This window comes from Kogia breviceps, chromosome 11, assembly GCF_026419965.1.
Source record: "Kogia breviceps isolate mKogBre1 chromosome 11, mKogBre1 haplotype 1, whole genome shotgun sequence".
In the NCBI taxonomy this organism is placed as follows: Eukaryota; Metazoa; Chordata; class Mammalia; order Artiodactyla; family Physeteridae; genus Kogia; species Kogia breviceps.
The window spans coordinates 23,099,196-23,124,922 of record NC_081320.1 but is presented as its reverse complement, the minus strand read 5'-3'; the positions used below and the strand labels follow the sequence as shown (position 1 = coordinate 23,124,922).

At 37.1% G+C, this 25,727-nt stretch overlaps 1 protein-coding gene across 1 annotated transcript in view; it reads left to right on the top strand.

Annotated features, from left to right (window-relative positions):
* Positions 1 to 25,727, top strand: part of LOC131765896 (uncharacterized) — a 56,213-nt gene that overhangs the window by 8,473 nt on the left and 22,013 nt on the right. Inside the window, exons 3-4 of the mRNA XM_067008291.1 lie at positions 22,057 to 22,175; positions 25,089 to 25,220. Coding sequence (XP_066864392.1) covers positions 22,057 to 22,175; positions 25,089 to 25,220 — 251 coding nt within the window. The remainder of the gene's footprint in view (positions 1 to 22,056; positions 22,176 to 25,088; positions 25,221 to 25,727) is intronic.

Sequence of the window (25,727 nt, the reverse complement as noted above, 5' to 3'; positions counted from 1 at the left end):
AGTCATTGATTTTCATTTTGTACAGCATTATCTTTTAAGGACAATATACAGTGACAACTTCCAAGGTTTTTGCATATCAGAGCTGAAACTGAAAGTGTCTCCATAATTCAATTTTCACTTCTTATTTGTAATAAGTTTATCCTTAGGAGGATACTTCATAGTGTTTTATCACAGATGAGTTTGGGCATTGCTATCACTCAATAATGTTAAGTATCTGTCAGTTTCTCTCCTATACTGTATATTATTTTTTTCTCCACTAAGCAAATATTTATTGGCAGCCTGTGGGAATAAGATACACCTACGTCCACTTTCCTTGGTATATTCACAAAAGCCTCTGAAACTAAATTTCCAAGTCAGGCCATACTAAGGCATAATAAGTTTTCATTGTTAACAGTTTTTTTGTGTTTGTGGTTTTTTTTTTTGAAACAAGGATAAGACACAGTCTTAACTTAGTAGTTGCCCATTGAATAATAAGTCAAAAAGACATTGATGAAGCATGGCATTTTGAATATCCTTTCCACAGAATAGGTAATGGGCCGTTCTGAAACTCTGGTGAGATGCTTATCATTTTCCGATTTTGGAGTGGCCGAGAAAACCATTTTACACCTTGAATTATCACTAGAAACATGAATTCAGCCAAATAAAAACAGTTCCTCTGCCTACTGAGGTTGTCAGTTTCCATCTTAACAAAAGTGAACATTTCTCCTTTAGATTAAAATCAAGAAAATCCCCTCTGTCCAGGATGCAGTAATTGGGTGCAAGAAAGAGGAAAACTGAAGGTATTCCCTCTTTACACCTGAACAGTGAATTCATTCTGATATCAAATATTTGTTATGATTCTGCTATGACCAGGTGTTTTTTTGTGTTTAGAGATCAAATTACTGTTCATTCTTGGTAAATAAGAAAAATCCATGTTTTAGGACTCTGAATAGTAACTTTATATTATATATATATAAAATAAATATATATTATATATAATATATATTCCACCTATTCAACAAAATTGTAATTTTCATTATCTTTTACAAAAGATGAACTGTATTTACTTTTTGGAAAGGACTTATAGGGAATTAAAGTATCCATATACTTTTTATATAAGACCATGGAAACCAAATTCTCAACTGGGAGCAAACTTAGGTTTTGCTATGAAGGTTTATGCTTGCCTGGCCTTAGAGTGGTAGGTCAGGAACTCAAGGTGGAGTTTTTTTCCTCTAAGTTACTTTCATTGATGCCACCCTGAAAAAAATTGGAGGCAGTATTTTTTGAAATAGATTTATCTCAGTAACTCTTTAAAAATGCTTCAGGGTATGGGGAACATAACTGTCAAAATGTTCAAGCAACTCTTGTTTATTTAAGTGTAATTGATCAGGAGCAGTATAGGAAAGAGCTGGGTACAAAAGACAAAAGGTCCGAGGCTATTTCATGTATTGTTTGTGACTTATTGTACAAAACAAAGACAGTCTCATACACTCACGCAGCCAAGGTCCCCTACTGTTCTCTCCTTTTAGTAGAAATAAAAGAGAGCTAGTTTCTCAATAGCAGCATTCTACCCTTAAGTGGGTACACAGTGATATTCTAATGGTCTCTGGAGCAGAGAATAATTCCGTGGCAGCTCTGACCTGCAGTCACCGGGTTCTCTGTAACGTAGTCTTTCATGGCCAAGGACTATAATCATTATTTTGATTTATATTTGGCATCTCAAAATTGAAAGCATTCCATGGACAACAAAACAGGAAGTGATTTCATGAAGTGTTTTAGTATGGATAAAATAATAAACTACAAAATTAAAAATCATCAGTAAAGCTTTTTCTTTCTGGAGAACTATATTCAGAAATTAATGTAAGCATCTAAGGTGCACATGTGTGTTTTTTCACCCATGATCATGTTTGTGTGTGTGTGTGTGTGTGTGTGTGTGTATTCCACTGCTACAGGAGACATGCAAAATAATATCAGATTTGCTACTATATGAAGTACTGGTTTCTCCCAAGAACTGTGTGCTCGCAGGGTTCGTTCCGGAAGGTGAGTGCCCTACCACCACATCGCAGTCATATCTCAGCACCTTCGGCAGGAATAATTTACAGTTTAACCTTACATGCAGGTGTATTAAATTAGCATTACTCATCAGAACTTGCTTATTAATACAAGCTGAATTAGCCACTGGAGAATCATATTTGGAAATTCAATGACAATTTTATATTTTTAATACAGGATCAGAAATATTATTGCAGAGCAGGTGAGTACAGAAAACTGTGGTCAAATTTGACATTCATTAATAATTGAAGTGTGGAACATGACAGGTGAAAATTGATATTGATTTCTTTCCTCTAATATTTGGAAGAGTTCTAAAAGGTAACTAAAATGAGAAAACAAGACATATCAAGTCTCACTGATTTCTTTGATCACCTCCTCCCCACATATCACTCCTTCGCCTACCATGTTTTGAATAATTCAATGCCCATAGTCTTTCCAGTTCAGTGCATTATAAAACACACTCAAGCTGGGTTTCAATCATATTAGACTGAAAGCTGAACTTTTCATGAAGGATTATTTATAACCAAATGTGTCTTGAGCCCAACAGCCTCTGAAACCAAACAATCCTGGGAGTTCAGTAAGGAAATGTCAACACTGTGGAGAACTTTCGGATTCAGAAAATTCAGTAATCCTGTTTGATGTATGTTAACCGTATCAATATTAATAAACTTCTGCTTGATTTCAGCACTGATCTGAGAGCTGAGTTACTACTGCTCTTGTATTTTAACTAGTTGTGAAAGCACTGAGAGAGTTGGTCTTGGGTTGAACTTGACCTGCCTCTGGGAATGCTCTCTGTTCTATCCATCTTGAAAAGGTTTATTCAAGTGCATTTCTCTGCCTTCCTTCTTCTCATCTGCACCCCTTGGGAAAACAAAAGATGCTCAAATATAGATGTGAACACTGCAGATGCTCTGTTTGGCAATGGTGTTTTTCAGCTTCCCAGTAAAAAATTATATTGCTGACCACCCATTTGACTGAAAAGTGACTCATTTTACTGACACATATCTGGATTGAGATGCCAAAAGAAATAGGTCATTTCAAATTCCTTTTAAATTTTAAGTCATAGCTTTGTGTTGCAGCACTACTTGTTCAAAAGTTAGATCATGAAGTTTCCTTCCTATGACCTCCAAATACTTAATCAAAATGTTCTTCTATAGGCTATATAAAAAGCAAGCAGAATATTCCTAATTATCAATCTTTCTCTTGAGTCATATAGTTCTTGTAATTTCAAGGAAGAGAAACTCAAATGGAAAGTGTTACAATAGCCAAGTATACCAGCACTGTTATCTAACTATTCAGCAATTTTCTCTGCCAAGTCACTCTGAATCTTAGACTACTGAGAATGTATTTTTAATTAATTTTTAAGGTTCTCCTCTTTTGAGTTAAAAAATGGTCACAATTTTTTAAGTAAAATTAAAGAAAAAACACAAAATAGACCATCTGAGATATTTCCATTAGGCATTATATATATATAAGCATATATATATGTACATAATTTTAATATATATACATATATAAATACACTGGGATAAATCTCCATCTTCTGTGTTAGACGGACATAGGTCCATTTTCTTAGGAATAGGGAACTCCTTTCACAGTAGAAGTGAGGAAATTGGCTGGACCATCCTTCTTGAATATAATTCCATGAAGCCGCCATTTAAGTTTGTCTGGATCTTGGTTCCTTCTAGCAATCTACTACTCCAACAGTGTGTAGTTCATCAAATTCAGGTCTTTCTGAAGCCAGGCTAGAAATACAATGTGAGGTGAAAGACTAAGGTAACTGACCAAAAAGGAGGAAAGGAAGAGGAGCAAAACAATTTCCTAATTTCATTTTTTCCCATATTCTCTGTGCTTTACAAGGGAAAAAATATTTGGGTCTGAGTTCCTTTCATTCTTAGCCATTGTTGGTTCAAAGTCTGAGGAAAAAAAAGGTTATAATGAAAATATGGAGTCCAGAATTCCGTTAGCTCTCTTGCATGCAATAACACAACTTAAAAGGCCTTCCAAAGTGAAGGGATAAACTTTTAATAATATAGCCCAATCTTTTCAATCTTAACAAGTAAACACTAAAAGTATATTTTAGAAATCCAGCAAACACACTAATCACAGTCAAAGCAAAGGAAGGCTTATGGCTTACCAAATGACAGTGGCTGTCTACAAGAGAGAGAAAGAGAATACTCCAAAATTCTATCTGACCTGGCAGAGCTCAGCACAGCTACTATTCTTCTTTCGTAAAATCAAGGCATAAAGAAATTTAATAAAACTTGCCAAAATGTCACCCGCTGCCTCCAAAAGCAGATTAAAGAAGGGAGTGTCCAGAAATCAGGATGAAGAAAACTATTTAGAAAAGCCCCTTCTCCTATCAGTGGACCACCAGGGTTTATCTGGGTAATAAAATGATAATGGGCCCTTTTGCCATCTTCTTTTTGTAATTTATACATTTAACTTTCAGTTAACATTTTAAAAATATCCAATCAGAATGACAGGCATTTCCAGAAGTATCAGTTTTTAAAATCCTCATCCTTTTACAAATGTGAAAACTGAGGCTCAGTATAGCTGTCAAGGAATTTTCCTAAATCACTGAAGCTGTAAATTTTGGACCTAAGTCTAAATCAGTTTCTCATTTTCTCTTGGCTAAATTCTTAAAATTCTGTTTAGGGACATGGGGAGGGGGAAGGGTAATCTGGGACGAAGTGAGACAGTGGCATGGACATATATACACTACCAAGTGTAAAATAGATAGCTAGTGGAAAGAAGCCAAATAGCACAGGGAGATCAGCTCAGGGCTTTGTGACCACCTAGAGGGGTGGGATAGGGAGGGTGGGAGGGAGATGAAAAAAGGAGGGGATATGGGGATATATATATACGTATAACTGATGCACTGTTATACAGCAGAGTCTAACACAGCATTGTAACGCAATTATACTCCAATAAAGATGTTAAAAAACATATATGGGTCTTCCCTGGTGGCGCAGTGGTTGAGAATCCGCCTGTCGATGCAGGGAACACGGGTTCGTGCCCGGGTCCGGGAAGATCCCACATGCAGCGGAGCGGCTGGGCCCGTGAGCCATGGCCGCTGAGCCTGCGCGTCCGGAGCCTGTGCTCTGCAACGGGAGAGGCCACGACAGTGAGAGGCCCGCGTACCTAAAAAAAAAAAAACAAAAAAAACATATATGAAAGCTATACTATAAAATAGATACAGTGATAATATATCTGAGAAGTGGAATTATGGCTGCTTTTTAATCTATTTTTGGATTATTTGATTACATGATTTCTCTATAAAGAATATGAATCTCTTGTGTAATAAAAGTTACACAAAACAAAAACCAAACCAAAACAAAACAATTCTGTTTAGGAAGAGAGGATAGCATGAAGGTTTGAGCATAGAAATCATCTAGAAATCACTGAAGATACTGGGCCTGTAGTGCAGTTTCATTTGTAGTGGGTTTGGCTTACATTCTTATATTTAGTTTTATTTCTATACAACTATCAAAGAAGGAGAAAGAAGTTGGGTAATATTTGCTTTTGCAACTAATCAAAGCAGAATTGCTTTTAGCTTTAACAAAAAGATCATTTTGTGATCTCAGATTAACATCTTTATTCTTAAATGGATCATAAATAACATTATTGGCTAAGATTATTTGCAATAAACAGGACTGTTTAATGTTTACCACCTAGCATATGACTATTTGTAAGTCTCACTGAGTATGCTAAAAGCTTATACTGAGCTCTCATTTTACCAGAGTGAATTTAAATTATCTTCAGCAGCCAGAATTAATGAAACCAGGTAAATGATGCAAAGATATTCCACAGGGTATTCTGTTTTAATTAGAGATAGAAAATGTGAGTCATTAGAGGTTTTTAAAAATGTTGCATTCTATTACTTCCTCATATTTTAAATCTAGGAATATAGATGAAAACTAAAAGGTGTTAGCCACTTTAGTTCAGTATTTAATGTATACCAGCTCTGAATTTATACTGAGTGAATAGTAAAGAGTCTGAATGAAGAACATAATCTGGAGGCATTCAGGTACAAGTCATAAATTTTTTTTAGAAGTTGAGTATCTGTTAATTAGCAGGCAGCTATATAACTTAACTATAAAGCCACTACAATTCAAATATTGTAGCATTACTACATGAATGAACACATATACAAATTAAACAGAAAAGAATATCCACAAATAGTTCTAAGTATGTCTGGGCAGTTTGATTGTGATAAAGTCAAGTTATAATCTTTAAAATTGATGCCTAGAAAACTACACACCCATTTAAAACTAAAGTCTGTACTTCACACTACATACCAGAATAAATTACACCAGTTGCACATGTAAGAAGCTTGCAAGTTGCCACTTTACCCTAACAAGATGCATCTTTTACAAAGGTTTTCTCCCACTCTGTGGCTTGACTTTTCATTATCTTGATAGTGATTTTCACAGAGCAGAAATTTTCTATTTTAATGAAGTCTAGCTTATCAATTCTTTCTTTTATGGATTGTGTCTTTGGTGTTATATTTTAAGTCATTGCCATACCCAAGGTCATCTAGGTTTTCTCCTATGTTATCTTCTGCGAGTTTTACAATTTTGTGTTTTACATTTAGGTCTGTGGTTCATTTTGAGTTAATTTTTATGAAGGATATAAATTCTGTGTCTAGATTTTTTTTTTTACTGTGGACATCCAGTTGTTTGAGCACTATTTGATGAAAAGACTATCTTTGCTCCATTGTATTACCTTTGTTCTTTTGCCAAAGATCAATTGACTGTATTTATGTCAGTCTATTTTGGAGATCTTTATTCTGTTCCATAGATCTATTTGTTCTTTCACCAATACCACCCTGTCTTGATTACTGCACCTTCATAATAATTCTTCAAGCTGAGTAGTGTCATTCCTTCAACTTTGTCCTTCTTCAATGAGGTGACAGCTATTCTGGGTCTCTTGCCTCTTCATATGGACTTTAGAATCAGTTTGCTAATATCCATAAAATAACTTACTGGGATCTTGTTTGGGATGACACTGAATTTCTATAGATTAAGTCAGAAGGAACTGAAATTTTGATAATACCGAGTCTTCCTATTCATGAACATGCAATACGTCTCCATTTATTTAGTTATTCTTTGACTTCAGTCATCATGGTTTTGTAGTTTTCCTCCTATAGAGGTTGTACTTATTTTATTAGATTTATACTGAAGTATTACATTTTTGGTAGTGCTATTGTAAATAATGTGTGTTTTTTTAAACCTATTCCATTTGTTCATTGTTGGTATATAGGAAAGCAATTGCCTTTTGTATATTAACCTTGGATCTTGCAACCTTGCTATAATCACTTATTAGTTACAGGAGTTTTGGGTAAAAACTTTAAAATTTTCTACATAGATGATCATGTCACCTGTGAACAAAGACAGCTTTATGTCTTCCTTCTCAATCTGTACACCTTTTATTTCCTTTTCTTACCTTATTGCATTAGCAAGGACTTGCAGCACAATATTGAAAAGTTATAGTAAAGGAGGACATCCTTGCCTTGTGCTTAATCTTAGATGGAAAGCATTGAGTTTCTCTCCAGTAAGTATGATGTTAGCTATTGGTTTTTTTGTAGATCGTATTTATCAAGTTAAGAAAGTCTCTCTCTATTCCTAGTTTATTGAGAGTTTTTCTCATGAGTGCACTCTGGATTTTGTCAAATGCTTCTTCTGCATGTATTTATACGTTTTTCCCCCTTTTTGTCTTGGATGGATTATATTAATTAATTTTCAAATATTGAACAAGCCTTCCATACCTGACACAAATCCCGTTTGGTCATGGTATATAATTGTTTGTATACTTTTTTTTGGCTTCAATTTGCTAACATTTTGTTGAGAATCTCTGACACAGTTTTTATCACATTTCTACTATAAAAGGTTTGGGATTCTAACGAATTTAAGCTATTAATTAGTCTTATCAAATTATGCTTTTTATTCAAAGATACACCATAGCAGAACCCTGAGGGAATGGATGGTAAGGCCTGAATTTACAGTTCTTTTATTCTTTATACCCTGAACCTGTCTCTCAACAAGTGTTTATGATTGATGTTTATTTTTTTTGGAAATTAGACATAGCTCACTCCATTCATTCATTCAACAGATTCTACAGCAGAAGGGAGGCTTCTAAGGAGGTAGGGTGTATTAGTGGGGCTGCAGGTTATTACAGGGAATCCAAGCAAGGCCTCATAATGGAGACAGTGATATTTGATAAAAGACCTAAAAAAGTGAGTGGATGAGTCCTGTAAATAGTAAAGAGAACAGTAATTCAGGTAAAGGGAACAGCAAGTGAAAATGTCTGCCTACTATACTTGTTGAACGTCAAGAACTAAAGAGTATAAGGTGTTTGGAAAAGAGTGAGCAAGGAGTAGAGGTGGAGGACATGAGATCAAATATATAATGTGGAGGGTAATCATGTAGCAACTTTCCAGCATTTTAAGAACTTCAGTTTCAACTATGAGGAAAGGGAAGACACTGAAGTCACATAATTCTTCTGACCTAGATTCTCAAAGGGTTCTCCGGCCACTGTGTTAAGGACAGATTTCAGAGGCATAATAATTAAGATGACAGACAACAAAATCTTAATCCTGAGTGGTAACAGTGGAAAAATCGAGAAACTGTCAAATTCTGGTTCTATCTCAAAGATAGGGCTGACACATTTTCCTTCTGTATTGGATGTGAAAGGAGAGAGAAAGAAAAAAGTCAAAGATGAATCACATTTTGTAACTGAACACCAGGAAGAATGGAGCTGCCTTTTTCTGTTTCGGAAAGTCTACAGGAAAAGCATGAGTGACTATGTGTGTATTTGATTCCAAGGTATATTAAGTTTTGGATGTCTATTAAATGACAAAACAGAGATATTCTGTTAGTAAACAGTCTTGTTAGGTGGACCCAGTCTGTAAAGGATAACAATCAACCTACCTAATCTACTCAATTTGAAGACCCATAAAGGACTTTGGGGCATTAGTGTGAAGAGGGCTTCCTTTTGCGTTTGTGTGTATGTGTGTTATTTGCTTTGACACTGTGGTTAGGCTAAAGTAGCACTATTCTGGGCTTTCATCTTTGGCAACTTGTTTCTCACCAAGAAGTTTTTTTTATTGGGTTGACGCTAAGTGAGTATTTGCCTGATTCTTCATGTCCTGATTCTTTAACTATTTTCCTAGTTTGGACAGCCACAGATTTCGTTAGTATTTGTTAATTTCACCCTTCAACGTGGACACACTTCAAGCGAAGTGAACTCCCACCACACTGATGGTAGACTCCATGTGAGCATGCTCAAAAAAGCACAGAAGGTTGTCCATGGGGAGGATACTATCAGAGGCTGATTGACAGTATCTGTGTTGTAGACCAGCTTAAGGGCAAACACATACGGTTCTTACGCTTTCCTACTCCTGATAATAGGCAATGGCAGGCTCTGGATCACAATGTTTGAACCCAGCAGGAATAATGTTGCACTATATGTGGCATGACTATGAGAAGGGATATATATCTTATCTAGCATGTATCTTCTTTTTTATGCTACACAAATACAAGGCTGTCACTTTCTGAGACAATAAACTTTCTCTGGCTGTGACAGAGTCAAGGCAGATACCAAGTTAGAAACATTTCTGAATTAGGTGATTTGGGTTCCTTGACCGGGTTAAAAAAACAAAACAAAACTGTTTTTCTTCTTAGTTTCACGTTTAAACAATATGAGTTAATCTAAATATATGATCAAAAAATAGAACTATTAAAATAACAGGCCCTTATAATTATTATTTTGATATAATAAATAATAGAGGGACGTTGTTTTACTAATAAGTACCAGCATTTAGTAACGACAAGCCAAACATTAAGCCTTTAGGAAATTTGTGAACACCTTCATTTCTTACAATAACTCTGTCAGATTGGTACCAGTATTTATCACCATTGATGAAGAAACTCAGTTTCAGAGGAAGACACTGAGGCACAGAGAGGTTAAATGTAACTTGTCCATAATTGCCCTAGCTGCTATGCTAGTCTGCTTCATCAACTATTATCACCACTATCACATTTCTTTAATTGGACTTTAGATTCAGATAAACAATTTTTCATAACAGGTCCTATTAGGAATAAGTGTACAAATGGCATTCTAGGAGGGAATATATCAAACAGGTGTTTTAAATGCCTTTAGTAGCAATGAAAAAGTATGAAGGCATTTCTTGCAATACTAAGTGAGCTGATTTGCTTTTGGTGGGTAAACACTGAATTTTGTTTACAAAACTTAACGTGAAAGTATTTTCTAAGTATCCTGTTATTACTCTACTCAAAGTTAGCATTGTTATCTCCTTTAACAAACAAGAATGGTAAGACACAGTCTCAGTTAGTATAGTATGGATAAATCATTTGCAGTCTTGGGGAAACTTGTACCTTAACGAGTGTCTTCAATTTGGGGAAGACAGGTATTCACAACTTCCATTCTCTATGCATATTATTGCCATCTAGACTAATTCCAGCAAAAGAAAGCTATAGTTAGGTAGATCCTTTCATAAAGTGATGCATTCACTCAGGAATCCTTTATAACCTAAACTGACTGGACAGTCAGTAACCAGTGAATTATCCTAATGCTGATTCATCTGAGAGGTCCTTTATTCCAATGACTTTTGCTGCTATCCTTCTCTTTTCCCTTTGGGATTAAGAACTATGCATAAAGTCTTACTTACTCTAAGGTTCACGTTGTACCTCTTCTGTCATACAACTCATCACTTTCCCCATCATATGCCACCAAATGCCAAAAAAGAAATCTGAGTACTCTGCGGTCATAGCACAGGTCTTTCTAAAGAGATGAACACCTGTTCAAAAATCACTAATCCGAGAATAAATATATGGGGAAATGAACTGGGGACATGACTGGAATCAACTGAAACTGTGAGAGGTCAGCAGGGCAGATATGTGTGTCTGTATGTGCCTTAAAGAATAATGTTCTCTATGAGAAAAAATGCGTTATTGCCCCAAACATTAATCCAATTAATATCTGGGAATATATTTCAAGACCACTTGTATATATGTGTACGTACATAATGTTAGCACTGTATATTATTTGTGTTGTGTTCTCCCTTCTATTCATGGGAATATGTTGCCTTTAAAGTTTAACGGTTCTTGTTGATTTTGTACATGGGTGAAGGTTCACACAGTAAGAAAAGTTCAAGGATTCCTTTCTCCAATACCATTGATATGAATTCCTATTACTTAATTTCTTTTTGATAGATTTTCAGATGGCAGTCCAAGATAGTTCTGCCAATGGAAATCACAGGACTACCAAATATGGAAAAGACTTTGGAACACTTACAGTGTGTTTTCATGGTCTGCATCAGAATTCTACAGAAGGCTTTTGGCTGAATTGGCAGTGAAAGGAGAATGGAAAGTGAGTGTATCAGTTACTTTTCAGTGTGGTATTTTTTCTTTTCTACTATTCTACTATGTATTAGAAATTACATAAAAATCAGGAGAAGAGAAATGGTTAATATATATTGTTAATATATATGGTTAATATAATCTGTCATGTTACAGACTCTTACCTAGACTCACAGGTAACCTGAGAGAACATGAGAGTTGGCTTGTGAGAGCTAACCTTGTTCCATTTCCCTCACTGTATTGATGAAAAGCTTTGAGGCTCAAAGAAGAAAGTGACTCTGCCAGAAACATACCATGAATCAGTGATGAAAGGGAGACTCCTTAGCTTCTGTAGAGCCATGCCTCTGTACACAAGGTATTAAAGAAGCATTAATTAAATGCGCCTTTACCTAACAACGTGGAGCTTAATCATAGGGTTTGGGCTTCTTGTCTCTTCTTTTCTTTTGCTTTCTCTTTTACATCAAGGGAGCCTTAGATTTTTAGTTGCTCTCTTGAACTGGATTTACAAGACATTTATTTTCACTAGCCTTTATTTTTTTGGATTGTAGGCTGAATTTTTAAGAAGTTGGGGAAGGATACTGAACTGCCAAAAGTTAACAGATTATTGGCAAAGAAATAAAAATAATTATAATGCCAATTTCCCTGGGTATTCTCTGTGTACTTTAGGGGTAAAAATAGTATTTGTAAAGTGATTTCAAAATGTGCAAATATTACCTGTGGGACATAACCTACTGGTCAAGAGCACTAACTCTGAAATTAATTTGCCAGGATCTTTTCTCCCCAGCTCCACCACTTATTAGTGGTGGGACTTCAGGAGTGGTACTGCTTTGTGTTTCACTTCCTCTTTGAAAAACAAGGGCTTAATAACCTCACCCATTTTACAGAGTTGTGGCGTGGAGTTAATATTTGTAGAGTGGTTAGGAATCCATGCCACTCTTTAGCCTTTTAAAATCAATCTTACTATTGTTGTTACTACTATTATTATTTTGTTAGCTGTCCTTGAAAAAGTTTGCCAGCAGTACTCACTTGCTTTTCTTTTTGTTGTATATTCTCTACATCCCACTTAAGCGTTCTACCAAACCCTAAGAGGCTCTTTTCAGATATTTTACACCTCTTTACTTGTTTGTCACTGAAAAAGTAAAAGAAGTGTGGCTCCCATTGATCGAAAAAACCAGAACTTTGGTTTTCTCCTATTCATACACATTGGTGAACAGATGTGAAAAAATGACTCCATGGGGCTTTCAGTCTGGAGCCAAACATCCAGGGTTTGTGTAACTTGACACTATTATGCACACATATTGGTCGCTTAAGAACCCAAAGAATCTCAGCTAAGCCCATCATTATTTCAGGAATATGAAGAATGCTTTTTGTGAAGTAGTTGAACATAACAGAAATACAAGAAAAGGCAGAGGTGTTTGTATCACAACTTTTTGAGACATGCTCAGAGCTCTAAGATGTAGCTGATAATTCCCCCATCAGCTAATGCTTTCAAAGTGACCATAAACTTCACCATAAATACATTTTTTCAGCAATGGCAATAACGTGGTGACTATACTGCTCAATTCCTCACAGTGTCAGCATTAAATACATTAAAAGGGTAAGTTAAAATATCTGTCTGATTGTTTCTGACATAGCCCTGAGATCTCTTTTATTTCTGTGCTCCATCAATTATAATGTGGAACATTAAGACAAATTATTTCTAAACACTAACAAGGAATTTAGCAACAAGTGGCAGACAATCAAGGGGAATTTTGCCATAGCATGGTGCTTATTTTGTTACAAGCAGGAATGCAAACCCAAAAGGATGTAATTTAGAGGAAATTCTGTCCTGCCTATTCTCTAGGACCTAGAACAAGGAGACTGAGAGAAGATGATTCTGGGTAAATCAAACCGTTTTCTCCTAGTTACAGCTGAATAATAGGGAGCAAACTCCCATGGAAAGTTGTGATCTGCTTGAAGAAAGCTAGGAGGTTGCCTTGGTTAGGGTCTTCCATATACAGTTATTCAAGCTCAGACTTGATCATCTGTCAGGGATGCTACAGTAGGGAGAGTTTTGCTGTAGCTGTGAGACTCAGCAAGATCACTTCCAACTCTAAAACCTACAATTTTAATGTAATCACCAACACCAGCCATCATTAAGAGCGACCTCAAATAACTCCAAATCTGTTCATCTACTCACATATTCTTTACACAGTCAACAGACCTCGAGTGATTACTACATGCCAGACACAGTTCTAAGACCCAGAACATGGGATAAGAAAGGTAACAACCCCTGTCACTGTGGGGCTTGAGTTCTTTGGGAAGAAGTTCATCTAATTACAAAGAGACAACAAAGATTTGTTTTTATTATTATTCTGTGAAAGAAGTAAGGTAATCTGATAAATTGGGACTAAGGCTAGTAGGACAATAAAGGAAAAAATATCTTTAAGAGATGAGTGCCAAAGAATAGAAAGGAATCATTTATGGAAAATTTTGCTGGAAATAATATTTCCAAAACATGGGAACAGCAAATACAAAGGCCCTGAGGTAAGATGAAACTTAACTACAATCAAGGAACAAAAAGAAGCTAAAAGGTTAGGTCAGGAGATAACCACACAAATTTACACCAGCTGGTCCCTAACTTCTAGTCTACGTGGATATATTCTTGAGGTGAGTTACACATATATATTATCCAAAAAACAAAAATAAAGTTGACTCCAAAATTACCCTGGAAATTCTGAGTGAGACTCTTTACAAAGGCACAACCATATTAAAGATCACAGCCATCATACTCCAAACTCCACTCTGGCCATCACTTGCAGGCATTTGATGGGGGTGTTTCATATCCTCTCTAAAATATTGGGCAGGAAGCACAAACATCTTAGCATGTCTGCACTGTGCACCTAGTGTCTCACAATTGAAAAGTAGCTGGAGCTCACCCTGCTGATGGCTTTGCCTGTTTTTTTTTTTTTTACCTTTTATTAAGAGCCCCATCTCTTTTAAGAACTGGGATATATTTTTAGAGGGAAATAAACTATAGGAAAATTCAACTGACAGAGATCATACTGTACTTGGCTGTTCTGTTCTTTGCTACATTTATTTGTTGAGACAAATGTCTGTTCTTAGCCTTTTTTTTAATGGCTCTGTTAAATATAACAGACACACAGTACACTGCACATACTTAAAGAACAAAATTTAAGTTCTGAAATATACATATACCCATGGAACTGCCAACACAATCAAGAAAAGGAACATATCCATCACTTGCAAGTGTTTTTATGCCTCATTCATAAAGCTCCCCTTTTTTCCCCTCACATTCCACCCCTCCACATTCCCAAGTGACCACTGATATGCTTTCTATCATTAGAGATGTGTTTGCATTTTTCTAGAAGTTTATGTAAAGGGATTCACACAGTGAGGACTCTTTTATCTGGCTCCTTTCACACAATGTAATTATTTTGAGAGTAATTCATATTTTTGTGGGTATCAAAGGTTTATGACTTTGTTTTTCTGAGTAGTGTTTCACTGTATGAGTATACCACAGTCTGTTTATTCATTTGCCTGTTGATGGGTGCTTGAGGTTGTTACAATTCTGTCTACTAAAAATAAAGTTGCTATGATGATCCATGTACAAGTCTTTGTATGAACATATGCTTTCATTTTTCTTGCATAAATATCTAGGTGCAGAAAGGCTGGATCATACGGTAGGTGTATGTTCAACATATAAACAAACAGCAAACTGTTAACTGAAGTGACTGTACCATTTTCCTTCCCACTAGCAGTGTAAAAGACTTCCAGTTACTACACTGCCTCACCAATACTTAGTGTGGTTGGACTTTTCTAATTTGAGCCATTCAATAGTTGTGTAGTGGTATCTCCTGGGGCTTTCATTTTCATTTAGCTAATAATTGATTACAGTGAGAAACTTCATGTGCTTATTTGCATCTGTACACCTCCTTGGAAGGATCTCTTTTTAAATATTTTTACTCATTGTTAATTAAAAAATTTTCTAATTACTGAGTTTTGAGAGTTCTATACATGTTAGAGACACAAGTCTTTTCAGGTATATAATTTGTAAATATTTTCTTCCAACCTGTGACTTTTCTTTTATTAATTATGGCTTCCAAAGATGAAACCCAATTTATCACATTTTTCTTTTATGGATCATGTTTTTGGTGTCATCTCTAGGAAACCTTTGCTTAACCCAAAGTCAAAAATATTTTGTCCAAGTTTTAGAGATTTATGTTTTGATCTACATTTAGTTAATTGTTTATATGGTGTGAAGTAGGGATCAAAGTTCATACTTTTGCATATGGCTATCTAGGCACAATATCCATGTACTACATGCTTCCAGCACCATTTCTCAAGAAGACTATCCTTTCTCCTCAAAATTGGCTTTGTAGCTCTGTTGAAAAATCAATTGCCCTTATATGTGTGAATATGTTTCTGGGATCTACATTCTATTTGATTGACTTATATCTGACTCTTGGTTATAATATATTCTTTCACTGATTTCTTTTCACTTGCTCATGTAAATAGTCTCCCAGTAATATAGCCTTACCATTTTACTGGACATACCTAGGTATAACTGAAATGCATTTGATAAATCGATGGAGCTTGCACTCAAACTAGGGTTACTTTCCAAAAACACTTAAAATGTTGAGGTGTAAAAACGATGTACTCTACAGCCTCCCTGCCTCAACCAAGTGTATGTTATGCCCATCCCCACAAGCTATTTTGCATGTGTATGGGGCTGTAGAGTCTGGGGCGTATGAGAGTGGTATGTGCTGTCTATCCCAAAAGATCATCATAGGACACAAAGGAAACATTAAGGAAATAGATACAAATAGTCAAATGCCAAATGTTAAAATATTTCTCATGCGTTTTTAATATTTACATTGAGATAAATAAGCAAATTATTAAAAATAAAATACAAAACTTTAGAGACTATTTCAAAATGCTCTTTTTGGCCAGATGAACAAGATACTAGGAGTAAATAGAGGAATTTTCTGGAACCAGCTTGTCTTTCCTTCTTTTATCACCATTGAATGATGGGGTTGTATTTTAGTCAGTGTGTTGTACATGTGGCTGTGAATAAGATGGAACTTCTCTCAAAAAGAGAAATGAGCAAAGAATATATGTTGTCAACTTGTCTAAAACATTTTTTCATGTTCTGACTCATTTTTCTTTGTGTTGGCATTATTTCAAGGGATTTTGTTTTTTAATTTGACTATTAAGAAACCTTGATAACTGCAGTGAAATCCCATGAAGATAATATAAACAACTGTAATGGAAAATGAAAAGATGATAATAGCAACTAGCATTGTGATATTTCTAGTCAGTGTTCTTTACTATTTAGAATAGTAACAAATCCCATATTAATTTGACTTTTTGAACTTTGGCCCTTACTTTGGTGGAAGAAGTTCCTTTCACTTTACTTATTATCTGTTTGCAATTAAAAAAAATTAATGACCATACTTTGATATGATCATCTTAGAGTTGTATAGAGGGAGGATAGTTATGCAACTATTTATATATCTATGGGTTCAAGGAAGTTTAAAGGCTTGATATTTGAATCCTGTGGAATGTAGCCTCCTTTCCCAGAGGGAAATGAACATATACATGTACTTAATGTAGTTTAAAATAAAGCAACACCTGTTCGTAGAGGCATCTTCTATTCCAGGCATGTTTAGGTATAGGGAAGGGGAACAAGAGCTATAAAACATAATTCTTGTCTATAAGGAGTTTACAGTTTAGGGGGGTTGAGGGCACTCAATGACTCAACGAGGTTGACCCTGATGCAGGTGGCTACAAGGTCACCCTTGGATAAACTCTTCTTTAGGAAAGACCAGCCTACTCTTATTCTGTTAAACTCTTTAATGCGGTGTCCAATAAACCTGAATATCAAGCTTAAATGCCACTTTAGAAATGTTTCCAGGGGGGCTAACAGCCAACAATTTAATATGATTCCTACACACTTGACACAACTCACCAGAGGTCTTGAATTTGTGAGCATATTGACCTCCTTTAAGAAAGATCACCATTTGGGCTTCCCTGGTGGCGCAGTTGTTGAGAGTCCGCCTGCCGATACAGGGGACACGGGTTCGTGCCCCGGTCCGGGAAGATCCCACGTGCCGCGGAGCGGCTGGGCCCGTGAGCCATGGCCGCTGGGCCTGCACGTCCGGAGCCTGTGCTCCGCAACGGGAGAGGCCCGCGTACTGCAAAAAAACAAAAAAAGAAAAGAAAGATCACCATTTAAACTTCGAATGCTAAGTTCTAAGAGAATGAAGTAAGTAATAAGTGATATTCAGGTTCAGAGGTGGAAGAGAAAAGAGGTCTCACCTTGAGTAGAACATTGTGTTGGATTCTCCAAAGTGGCAAACAATAAGGAGAACACTAACCAACTAAGACTCTGAAGAAGTTGAGAATTAAGATGAAAACCTAAGATGGAGGTCAAAATGTCCCCTAGATTTAAGGATACACTTAGGCTGAAAGGGAAACTATTGAAAAAGATGTACAAAATGCTAAATATTTCACAAAAAATTTTTAGAACTAATAAAACAACTTAGCAAAGTTTGTTTGCAGAATATGAAATCAATATATACGCATCACTTACATTTCTGCACATTAACAATGAACAATCTGAAAATTAGGAGAACAATTCCATTTCCAGTAGCATCAAAAAGAATAAAATACTTAGGAATAAGCTTAACCAAAGACATGAAAGGCTTGTACACTGAAAACTACAGCGTTATTGAAAGAAATTAAGGAAGACATAAATAAATGGAAAGACATCCATGTTCATGAACTATTGTTAAAATGTCCATATTACACAAAGCTACCTACAGATTTAATGCTATGCCTATCAAAATCACCTAGTTTTGTAGAAATAAAAGAAACGACTCCAAAATTGATATGTAACCACAAAGGACCCTCAATAACCAAAGCAAACTTGAAGACCTCTCACTTTCTTTTGAAATGAAGTTTTCTTGTTGTTGTGGGTTAAAAATCCAAAGTCCTAAAAGTCCATAAATTATCCTCCTACATTTACATTTTGGTTCATTCTCAGTGACAGGACTTTCAGTGCCTGAGTGGCATTGAGGGCTCCCTCAATATCTGTAGCTTGGACATCTGTCACTGACATGGTGTGGGTATCTCAGAGCCTTGGCTCTTTTACCAGTTGATCAAGTCTCGCATGAATCATGCTCAGAAGGGCCCCATGGTTGCTTGGTTTCATGCTCTGCTATTGCTGTCTTGAAATTCCTAATGATTTTATCTTTGAACTTACGTTCTGTAAGTAAAGCTTATGGGACAATAAAATATACGCATGAGCAGAGGAGACATGTGCAATATGTGTGTGTGCCACCATTCCTGCTTCCCCAGTCACAGCTAGTTTTCACCTTGCTTATGGTGTGCTTTCCATGACATGCTTATGTGGTACCCATTTGGAGTCTTACTGAGTTCCACCAGAATTCTGTGCTACTGGTCACATCCAACACTAAGTGAAGGTGTTAACAGCTCCGAGAGGCCATGCTTTCCATTTGAATCTGAACTTACTTCTAACACAGAAAGAAAGCTGTAGTTTTTTAAGAAACAAGAATGTCCAAGGAATCTTATCATATCCTTTCTTACTCGTGTTACTTCCCAATATTAGCCAAACACTTCTGTTGAAAAAGATGACGTATATGAAAAAGAGGCGAGAACAATCCATAGAACCCATTAAGGGCTCACCCTAATTAGTATGATGTCATTTTATCTCGATTCTATCTGAAAAAAGAATATACTTGGGCACATTCACAGGTTCCAGGTGAACATGAATTTGGGGAGGACGCTATGCACCCCAGTGCAAATACTTTCAACAACACTTTTTCTTTGCAGTTTGAACAAGAGGCACTATATTTTCATTTTGCCCTGGAGCCCACACATTATGTCACTTTTGACTGTTAGAGCCCATGTTGGAAAATGGGGATTCATGAGACAGCCAAGTGAGTCTGTCAACTGAATTCTAGAATTATCCAAACTTACCCACTTGGTTGCAGCAAGAGGGGCATGTCCACAGTGGAGCAGAGAACTTTTATCTCTCTATCACCAGACTCACTCCCAAGATGAAGGAAAGAAGAGCTTAGCAAAGCATGGCCAGTTATTCTCCCCAACTTTGCCCGTCAACTAGGTCACCTCACCTAGCCAGTGCCAGTGAATACAAGAGCAGGGAGGTTAAAAGTCATACTAATCAAATTCCCTTCACATGGTGGTACTTACATGATACTAGTATGTGATATGAGGCTAACAACTTATTAAATAGCTGCAAGCCAGATCAGTGTCTCTTTTCTCTATATTTCCATGGAAATCAAGGGAACCATAGCTACTGCAGGTTAGGGTGGGTGGTGTGAGATTGGGGGAAGTGTGGTATGACAAATTTTGGTATCAGTAAAATGTTTACATATTAAAATATTCAGTTCCAACATTCAATTAGATTTAGGGAAACCCTTAGTTAGGCTTTTCCTGGTTCTGAGCCCATGTAATTTATTTTCTCTCCCTAGTTCCAGCCATTTAACTTGGGCTTGCAGGCTCAGCATCATCTTAACCTCTAAAAGAATCTTGCATGTAGGAGGAAGAAACTAAAGAGCTCTATTTCAACACTAAGGAACATCAGGCCCTACCCTGATGTAAACCTTTATTCTTATAGTTAGGGTATTGTCTTGTCCTGTATACCCACTTCCTGCATTTTGAACCCATCAGGTTAACTGAGACATGTCTTGGTGTAGCATACCCAGTTCATCTACCCCTGCGGCTGTCCTTAATTCTTCCCATTGTCACATTTTGACATATTTAAATACGGGAATCCCTCAAACACTTGCATGTTACCTGAGGCCCTATCAGATACTGGTAGATTTTGTTAGTGTCAAATACTTAGCTGTCTGATTCTCCAAATATCCCTTGCTCCTATATTTTCCACCCTAGCATACTACATACCCATTAAGGCATTGTTTTATCTCATGTTGGACCCACTGCCATCCAGAGGCCTACTCTTTGCTAGTTCCCATACTTTCTGGAAACCCTGTTATGGCCAGGTCTGGATTTTTTTGTGTTCCCACCCAAAGCCTGTATCTTTTAGCAAGCTGGAAGTATAAGACCAACATAGATTTTCTAGTGTCTGATAGATGTATGTGACAATTTGTACATTGTCATGTCTATAGATATTTGTATCATTTGTACTTTTTGGCCATTACATGCCTATTGGATATTTTTCATAAATTGCAAAAGAATATTTTATGACTTAGCACCAAATTGAATGTGCCTAATTGTAAGTTTGTAAACTATGTTGTGCTGACTTGTATCTTTTCTTTATCCAAATAGTAATTTACTACTATTGTCCCATATGTAATTATGTGGAAGTTTTCAGAATTGTAAATAAATGCTTGTAGATTGAAGCTTGGTTAGACTATGACTGTCCCAGATACGTTAAAGCTAGTGATCTTTTTACTCATTCATTCATTCATTCATTTAATAATCTGACTCAGTTTACCCAGCTCAAATCGTTGTGAAGATTACTAACAGTGTATGTAAGATACTTTCAGAAATTAGAAACTAAAAAGTAAAACTAACAAAAAACATTTGTTATTATAAATAACAATGGAATTTAGTATGCTATTATACCTTCAGACCTACTGTAGGACATGCTGTTCTTTGCTGTTCCACTTGTGGCAGGATTCATAGTTTTCCTAACGGGTACAGATCCCTATGCCTGATACTGTGAGCAAATGTTATACTTGGGCTCCACTCCTATCTCTCTCAGGCATTTTTTGGTATTGTCTAAAATGTGAATACATACTGTCAACCTCCAGCATGATACCCGGCACATAACAGAAACCCAATATATGTTTCACTGTGAGTGGAGTATAACTTGATAGAATATTTTTGCAAGCGGATTAGGTAGATTAGATTGATTGAAAATCTTTGAATATTTTAAGTTTGCATCTCTTTCATTCCAGAAATTCTATGTCTAGAAATTTATATATAGCTATATTCATGTATAAAGAGGTTCACATTGCAGCCTATCTGTAAGAGAGGACAAAAACAAAAAAAAACAAACAAAAAAACCCCAAACTGAAAACAACTGAAAGTCCATCAATATTGCACTGGCCATGTAAATTATGTAATGTTACGCAGCTATTAAAAAGAATAGAATGGATGTACGCACAAATTGGGAAAATCACTATCCAAGAAAGATTGTAGACTATGTATAGTATGCTGCTCTTCTATGAAATACAGGATATCCATTACGTACAAATACTTACATACAAGATACAACAAGTGTAAGCACTTGGGAAATATCTGAAAGAACCACACAAGAAACTGGGAGAGTGGGACAACTTTCCATGTCCCCTATGATTGGAATTCTGAAGTGTACACACACGAACTAATGGACCTCTGCTACCATCCTCCGGCTCGGCAGGGAATTGCAGGCGTCCAAGGCCTCTTTATTAATCAAGCTTCTCAGTTGGCCGGCGTGATGACGTCATCTCGAAGGGCGGTGGCGCATGCGCAGTAGAAAGAGGCCTCGAGCTTCGTGGGCTTGTGCGTAGGGGCCAGTGGTTCGGGTCCTTGTGCTGGCACCGGGGGCGCCGGGTTGGCGACTTTGGCACTCTTGGAGTTGGGTGAGCGGCATCTTGCGGGTCACATGAGCCAGTGGCATCGTGCCCGTGGGTGCTGGGGTCAGGGTCGCAGCTTTTCCGGAAGTTCATCGGCCAAGAGGAAGGGCGGAAAGCACATCCCGGAAAGGTAATAAGCCTTGGCCCCTGGGCGTTGCGGGTGGAGCTCAGAGCCCCTGGGCCTGGGGTTCGTCTCTTGTGCTGTCTGCTGTCACTGTTGCCCCCGTGCGCTGGCCCGTCCGCGCTGTGCTACGGGGTATTGGTCGTCTCGCGGCTCAGTTCACAGTAGCTGAAAGCGACAGAGTGTGATGTTCTGATTTCTCACCATCGTTTTAAAAGTGAGGCTCTGGCCATTATTCCTCGGGTAAAATGCAGAGGGACTGCTTTTTAAGATGGGACTGTCAGTGTTGGGGACACTCCTTAATTACCAAAATGGAATCCCTTTCAATTCCTCAAGCTGTGTTGTTTTGGCACAGAAAATATGAGTAAGAGGAACTGGAACTAAGTTTGAGTGAAACAACGCACCGGTACCGCCGAATTTTCCATCGAAACAGTTGATTTGTGTTGTGTCTAGGAATTATAAAGGGCGTACTGTTGCTTCCTAACCGGTGTCATTTGAGAGATCTACCTCTGTACGTGCAAATGATTAATTTTGAGACTTTGCTTATGTGTGCAGTAAACCCTTTAATTCCCTAAGACCTTCCTTTTCTCCATCTCATACCCCATTAAGCCCGCTTCAGTTTATCTCCTGAATTTCTTTTGAATCTGTCAACCCTTCTTCAACATCCTAATACTGAACTTGCCTGTCTGTTGCAATTAGGTCCTAACTAGTGTCCATATATCTTGTTTCCTTCCAATCCATTCTTCACACGAGAAACCTTAAAAGCAAGTTGGAAAATTGCTCATAAACTTCGCTCAAAAACATTGTTTTGAGAATAGAAAACAAACTGTTGGCCTTTAAGACTCTGCGCGGTCTAGAATCCTCTCTGCTTCTCTAGCCCCATCTTGTGCCACTTTTGCCCTCACTTTCTATGCTTCAGATACACTGAATTAATCTTAGTTCTAACTCATCTTACAGAAGTCAGTTCAGATATTATTTTTCACTGTGATTCCTAGCATTAAGGAATGTTATTATCAGGTTTTGTATGAGGACTAAAAATAAACTGTGAAGTGGAAGAATTGAGTTTAAACTATTTCAGTCAACACGCATGTATTAATGATACCTTAGTAGTTAACACCGGGCTAGGTTTTCTCAGGGATACAGAAGTTCTGACCATCTCTGCTTTTAGATATCCCTTATTTGTTGAGACCTTTGCATTGTTTAGTTGTCTTTTATCTGTTTTCAAGATGGGAAAACAGGAACAAGGGAAGTATAGGTTATTACTAGGTGGGGTTGAATAAGTGGAGCAGCAAAATGCAAAGCAGAAAGAAGAGGGACCTACTATAGAGGGATATGATTTCCATTTTCAAGGTGCATTCATCCTATGCAGGGAGACAGCCTAACATAAAATTTGCCTAACAAAAAATATATTAATAGGTGGAAAGACTATCTCCCAGTTGGACAGCGCATGCCTGGGACTCGTTTCATTGCTTTCAGAGTTCCTTTAAAAAAAGTAAGCAGGGCTTCCCTGGTGGCGCAGTGGTTGAGAGTGGTTGAGAGTCCGTCTGCTGATGCAGGGTACACTGGTTCGTGCCCCGGTCCGGGAAGATCCCACATGCCGTGGAGCGGGTGGGCCCGGGAGCCATGGCTGCTGAGCCTGCTCGTCCGGAGCCTGTGCTCCGCAATGGGAGAGGCCACAACAGTGAGAGGCCCGCGTACCAAAAAAAAAAAAAAGTTAAGCAAAAGTTAATACCGCATGCTTCCAGAAATCTGAATTCACTATATAGAGCCCTGGCTCTCAACCCCGTCGTACTCCATTTTCCCTTTTAATAGCAAATACTTTTTAATACCTCTTTTATTTTGTTTTTGTTTTTTTGTGTGTGTGGTACGCGGCCCTCTCACTGTTGTGGCCTCTCCCATTGCGGAGCACAGGCTCCGGACGCGCAGGCTCAGCAGCCATGGCTCACGGGCCCAGTCGCTCCGCGGCATGTGGGATCTTCCCGGACCGGGGCACGAACCCGTGTCCCCTGCATCGGCAGGCGGATTCTCAACCACTGCGCCACCAGGGAAGCCCAATACCTCTTTTACTATCCAGAAATGGAATTCATAGATAAATACAACCTACTTTTGTACTTAATTTAAAAAAAAAACAACAATGTAATGCCCTAACTATAAATAAAGAATAAAGTAATTTATAAGAAAGTAATATGTATCTCAGTATGTAAGTGTTTGGGGATGACTATACTAGAAATAAAGAAATAGTTACTTGTACCATGAATGCAATAAACTATGGACTTTGATTGATAATGATGTGTCAGTGTTGGTTCATGAATTCTAACAAATGAAGCACACTGGTATGGCACATCGATAATGGGGAAGGCTGTGTGGGATGAAGGAGAGAGGGTATAAGTGAGAACTGTGTACTTTTTGCTCAGTTTTGCAGTGAATCTCAAACTGCTCTAAAACTAGTCTACTAATTTAAAAAGAAAAGTGTGTTGCTGGCACTTGAATAACCAAACAGATCAATGGAACGGAGTACATTAATAAGCCAAATACATAAAAGAATATTTAGCAGTGAAAGCCATCCTTCATATAGGTAGATATTCAAGAAGTATTTATTTATGTGTCTATTTACAGGCACTCTGCTTGGAGCTGGCAATACAGTGGTAGGCAAAATTGATGTGGTCCCTGCCTTCTGGGAGTTTACAGTCTGGTTAGGAGACAAACATGAAATAAACAAACATAGAAATAAATATATAGAAGTAAGCTTATTTTCTTGCGTCTAATCTCTCTGGAAGAAAGAATTGTAATACCGCTTGCAAATTCCAGACGAGGAAACTTTACTTTGAATCTCATATGTTAGCATCACAGGGTTTGAATAAATGGATAACATAATAAAGGATTTTAAACACATGTTCTTTCTTATTTTATTCTTTCTGACAGAGTTTTGAAAAGAATCTTGCTCCAGAAGAATGTCTTTCCCCCTTGGATCTTTTTAACAAACTTCAAGAACAGAATGAAGAACTTGGGCTGATCGTTGACTTAACATATACTCGCCGCTATTATAAGCCAGAGGTAAATGGAACCCATAATTGAAAATGACCTTCTTTCTGATACTGTAATACTTCATAGTAATTCAGTAGTTATCATCTTATGCTGAGGTGGATCCTGGCCTTCTTTCATGGGTTCAAAAAGGGAAGCTAGTGGTTTCCTTAGATATACATTTCTAATTGCTGTTTCAAAATGAGATTAAAGATATGAATTGAGCTATAGTATTTGGCATTAGGCTCTAGATATGCTTAAGAAATTCTATAAGCTTCCATGTTCTATATTTTGAAAATGAAGTAAACTTTTAGTAAGAATAGTAGTAGCCTAAAAGGAAAGAAAGGTATGTCCTTTATGTCTTTAGCACTTATTTTAAGCAGTTGCCTGAGCATGTTTAAACATCACGGTAAAAGACAATTGTTCTCTAAGTATTTTATGCTTTCTTTTCCTAGTACCTTCTGATATAGTACAGAAACCCATATATTCTCTTGGCCCATGTAGGACATACCAGTGCAAAAGAATTATCCTTCTTCTGAC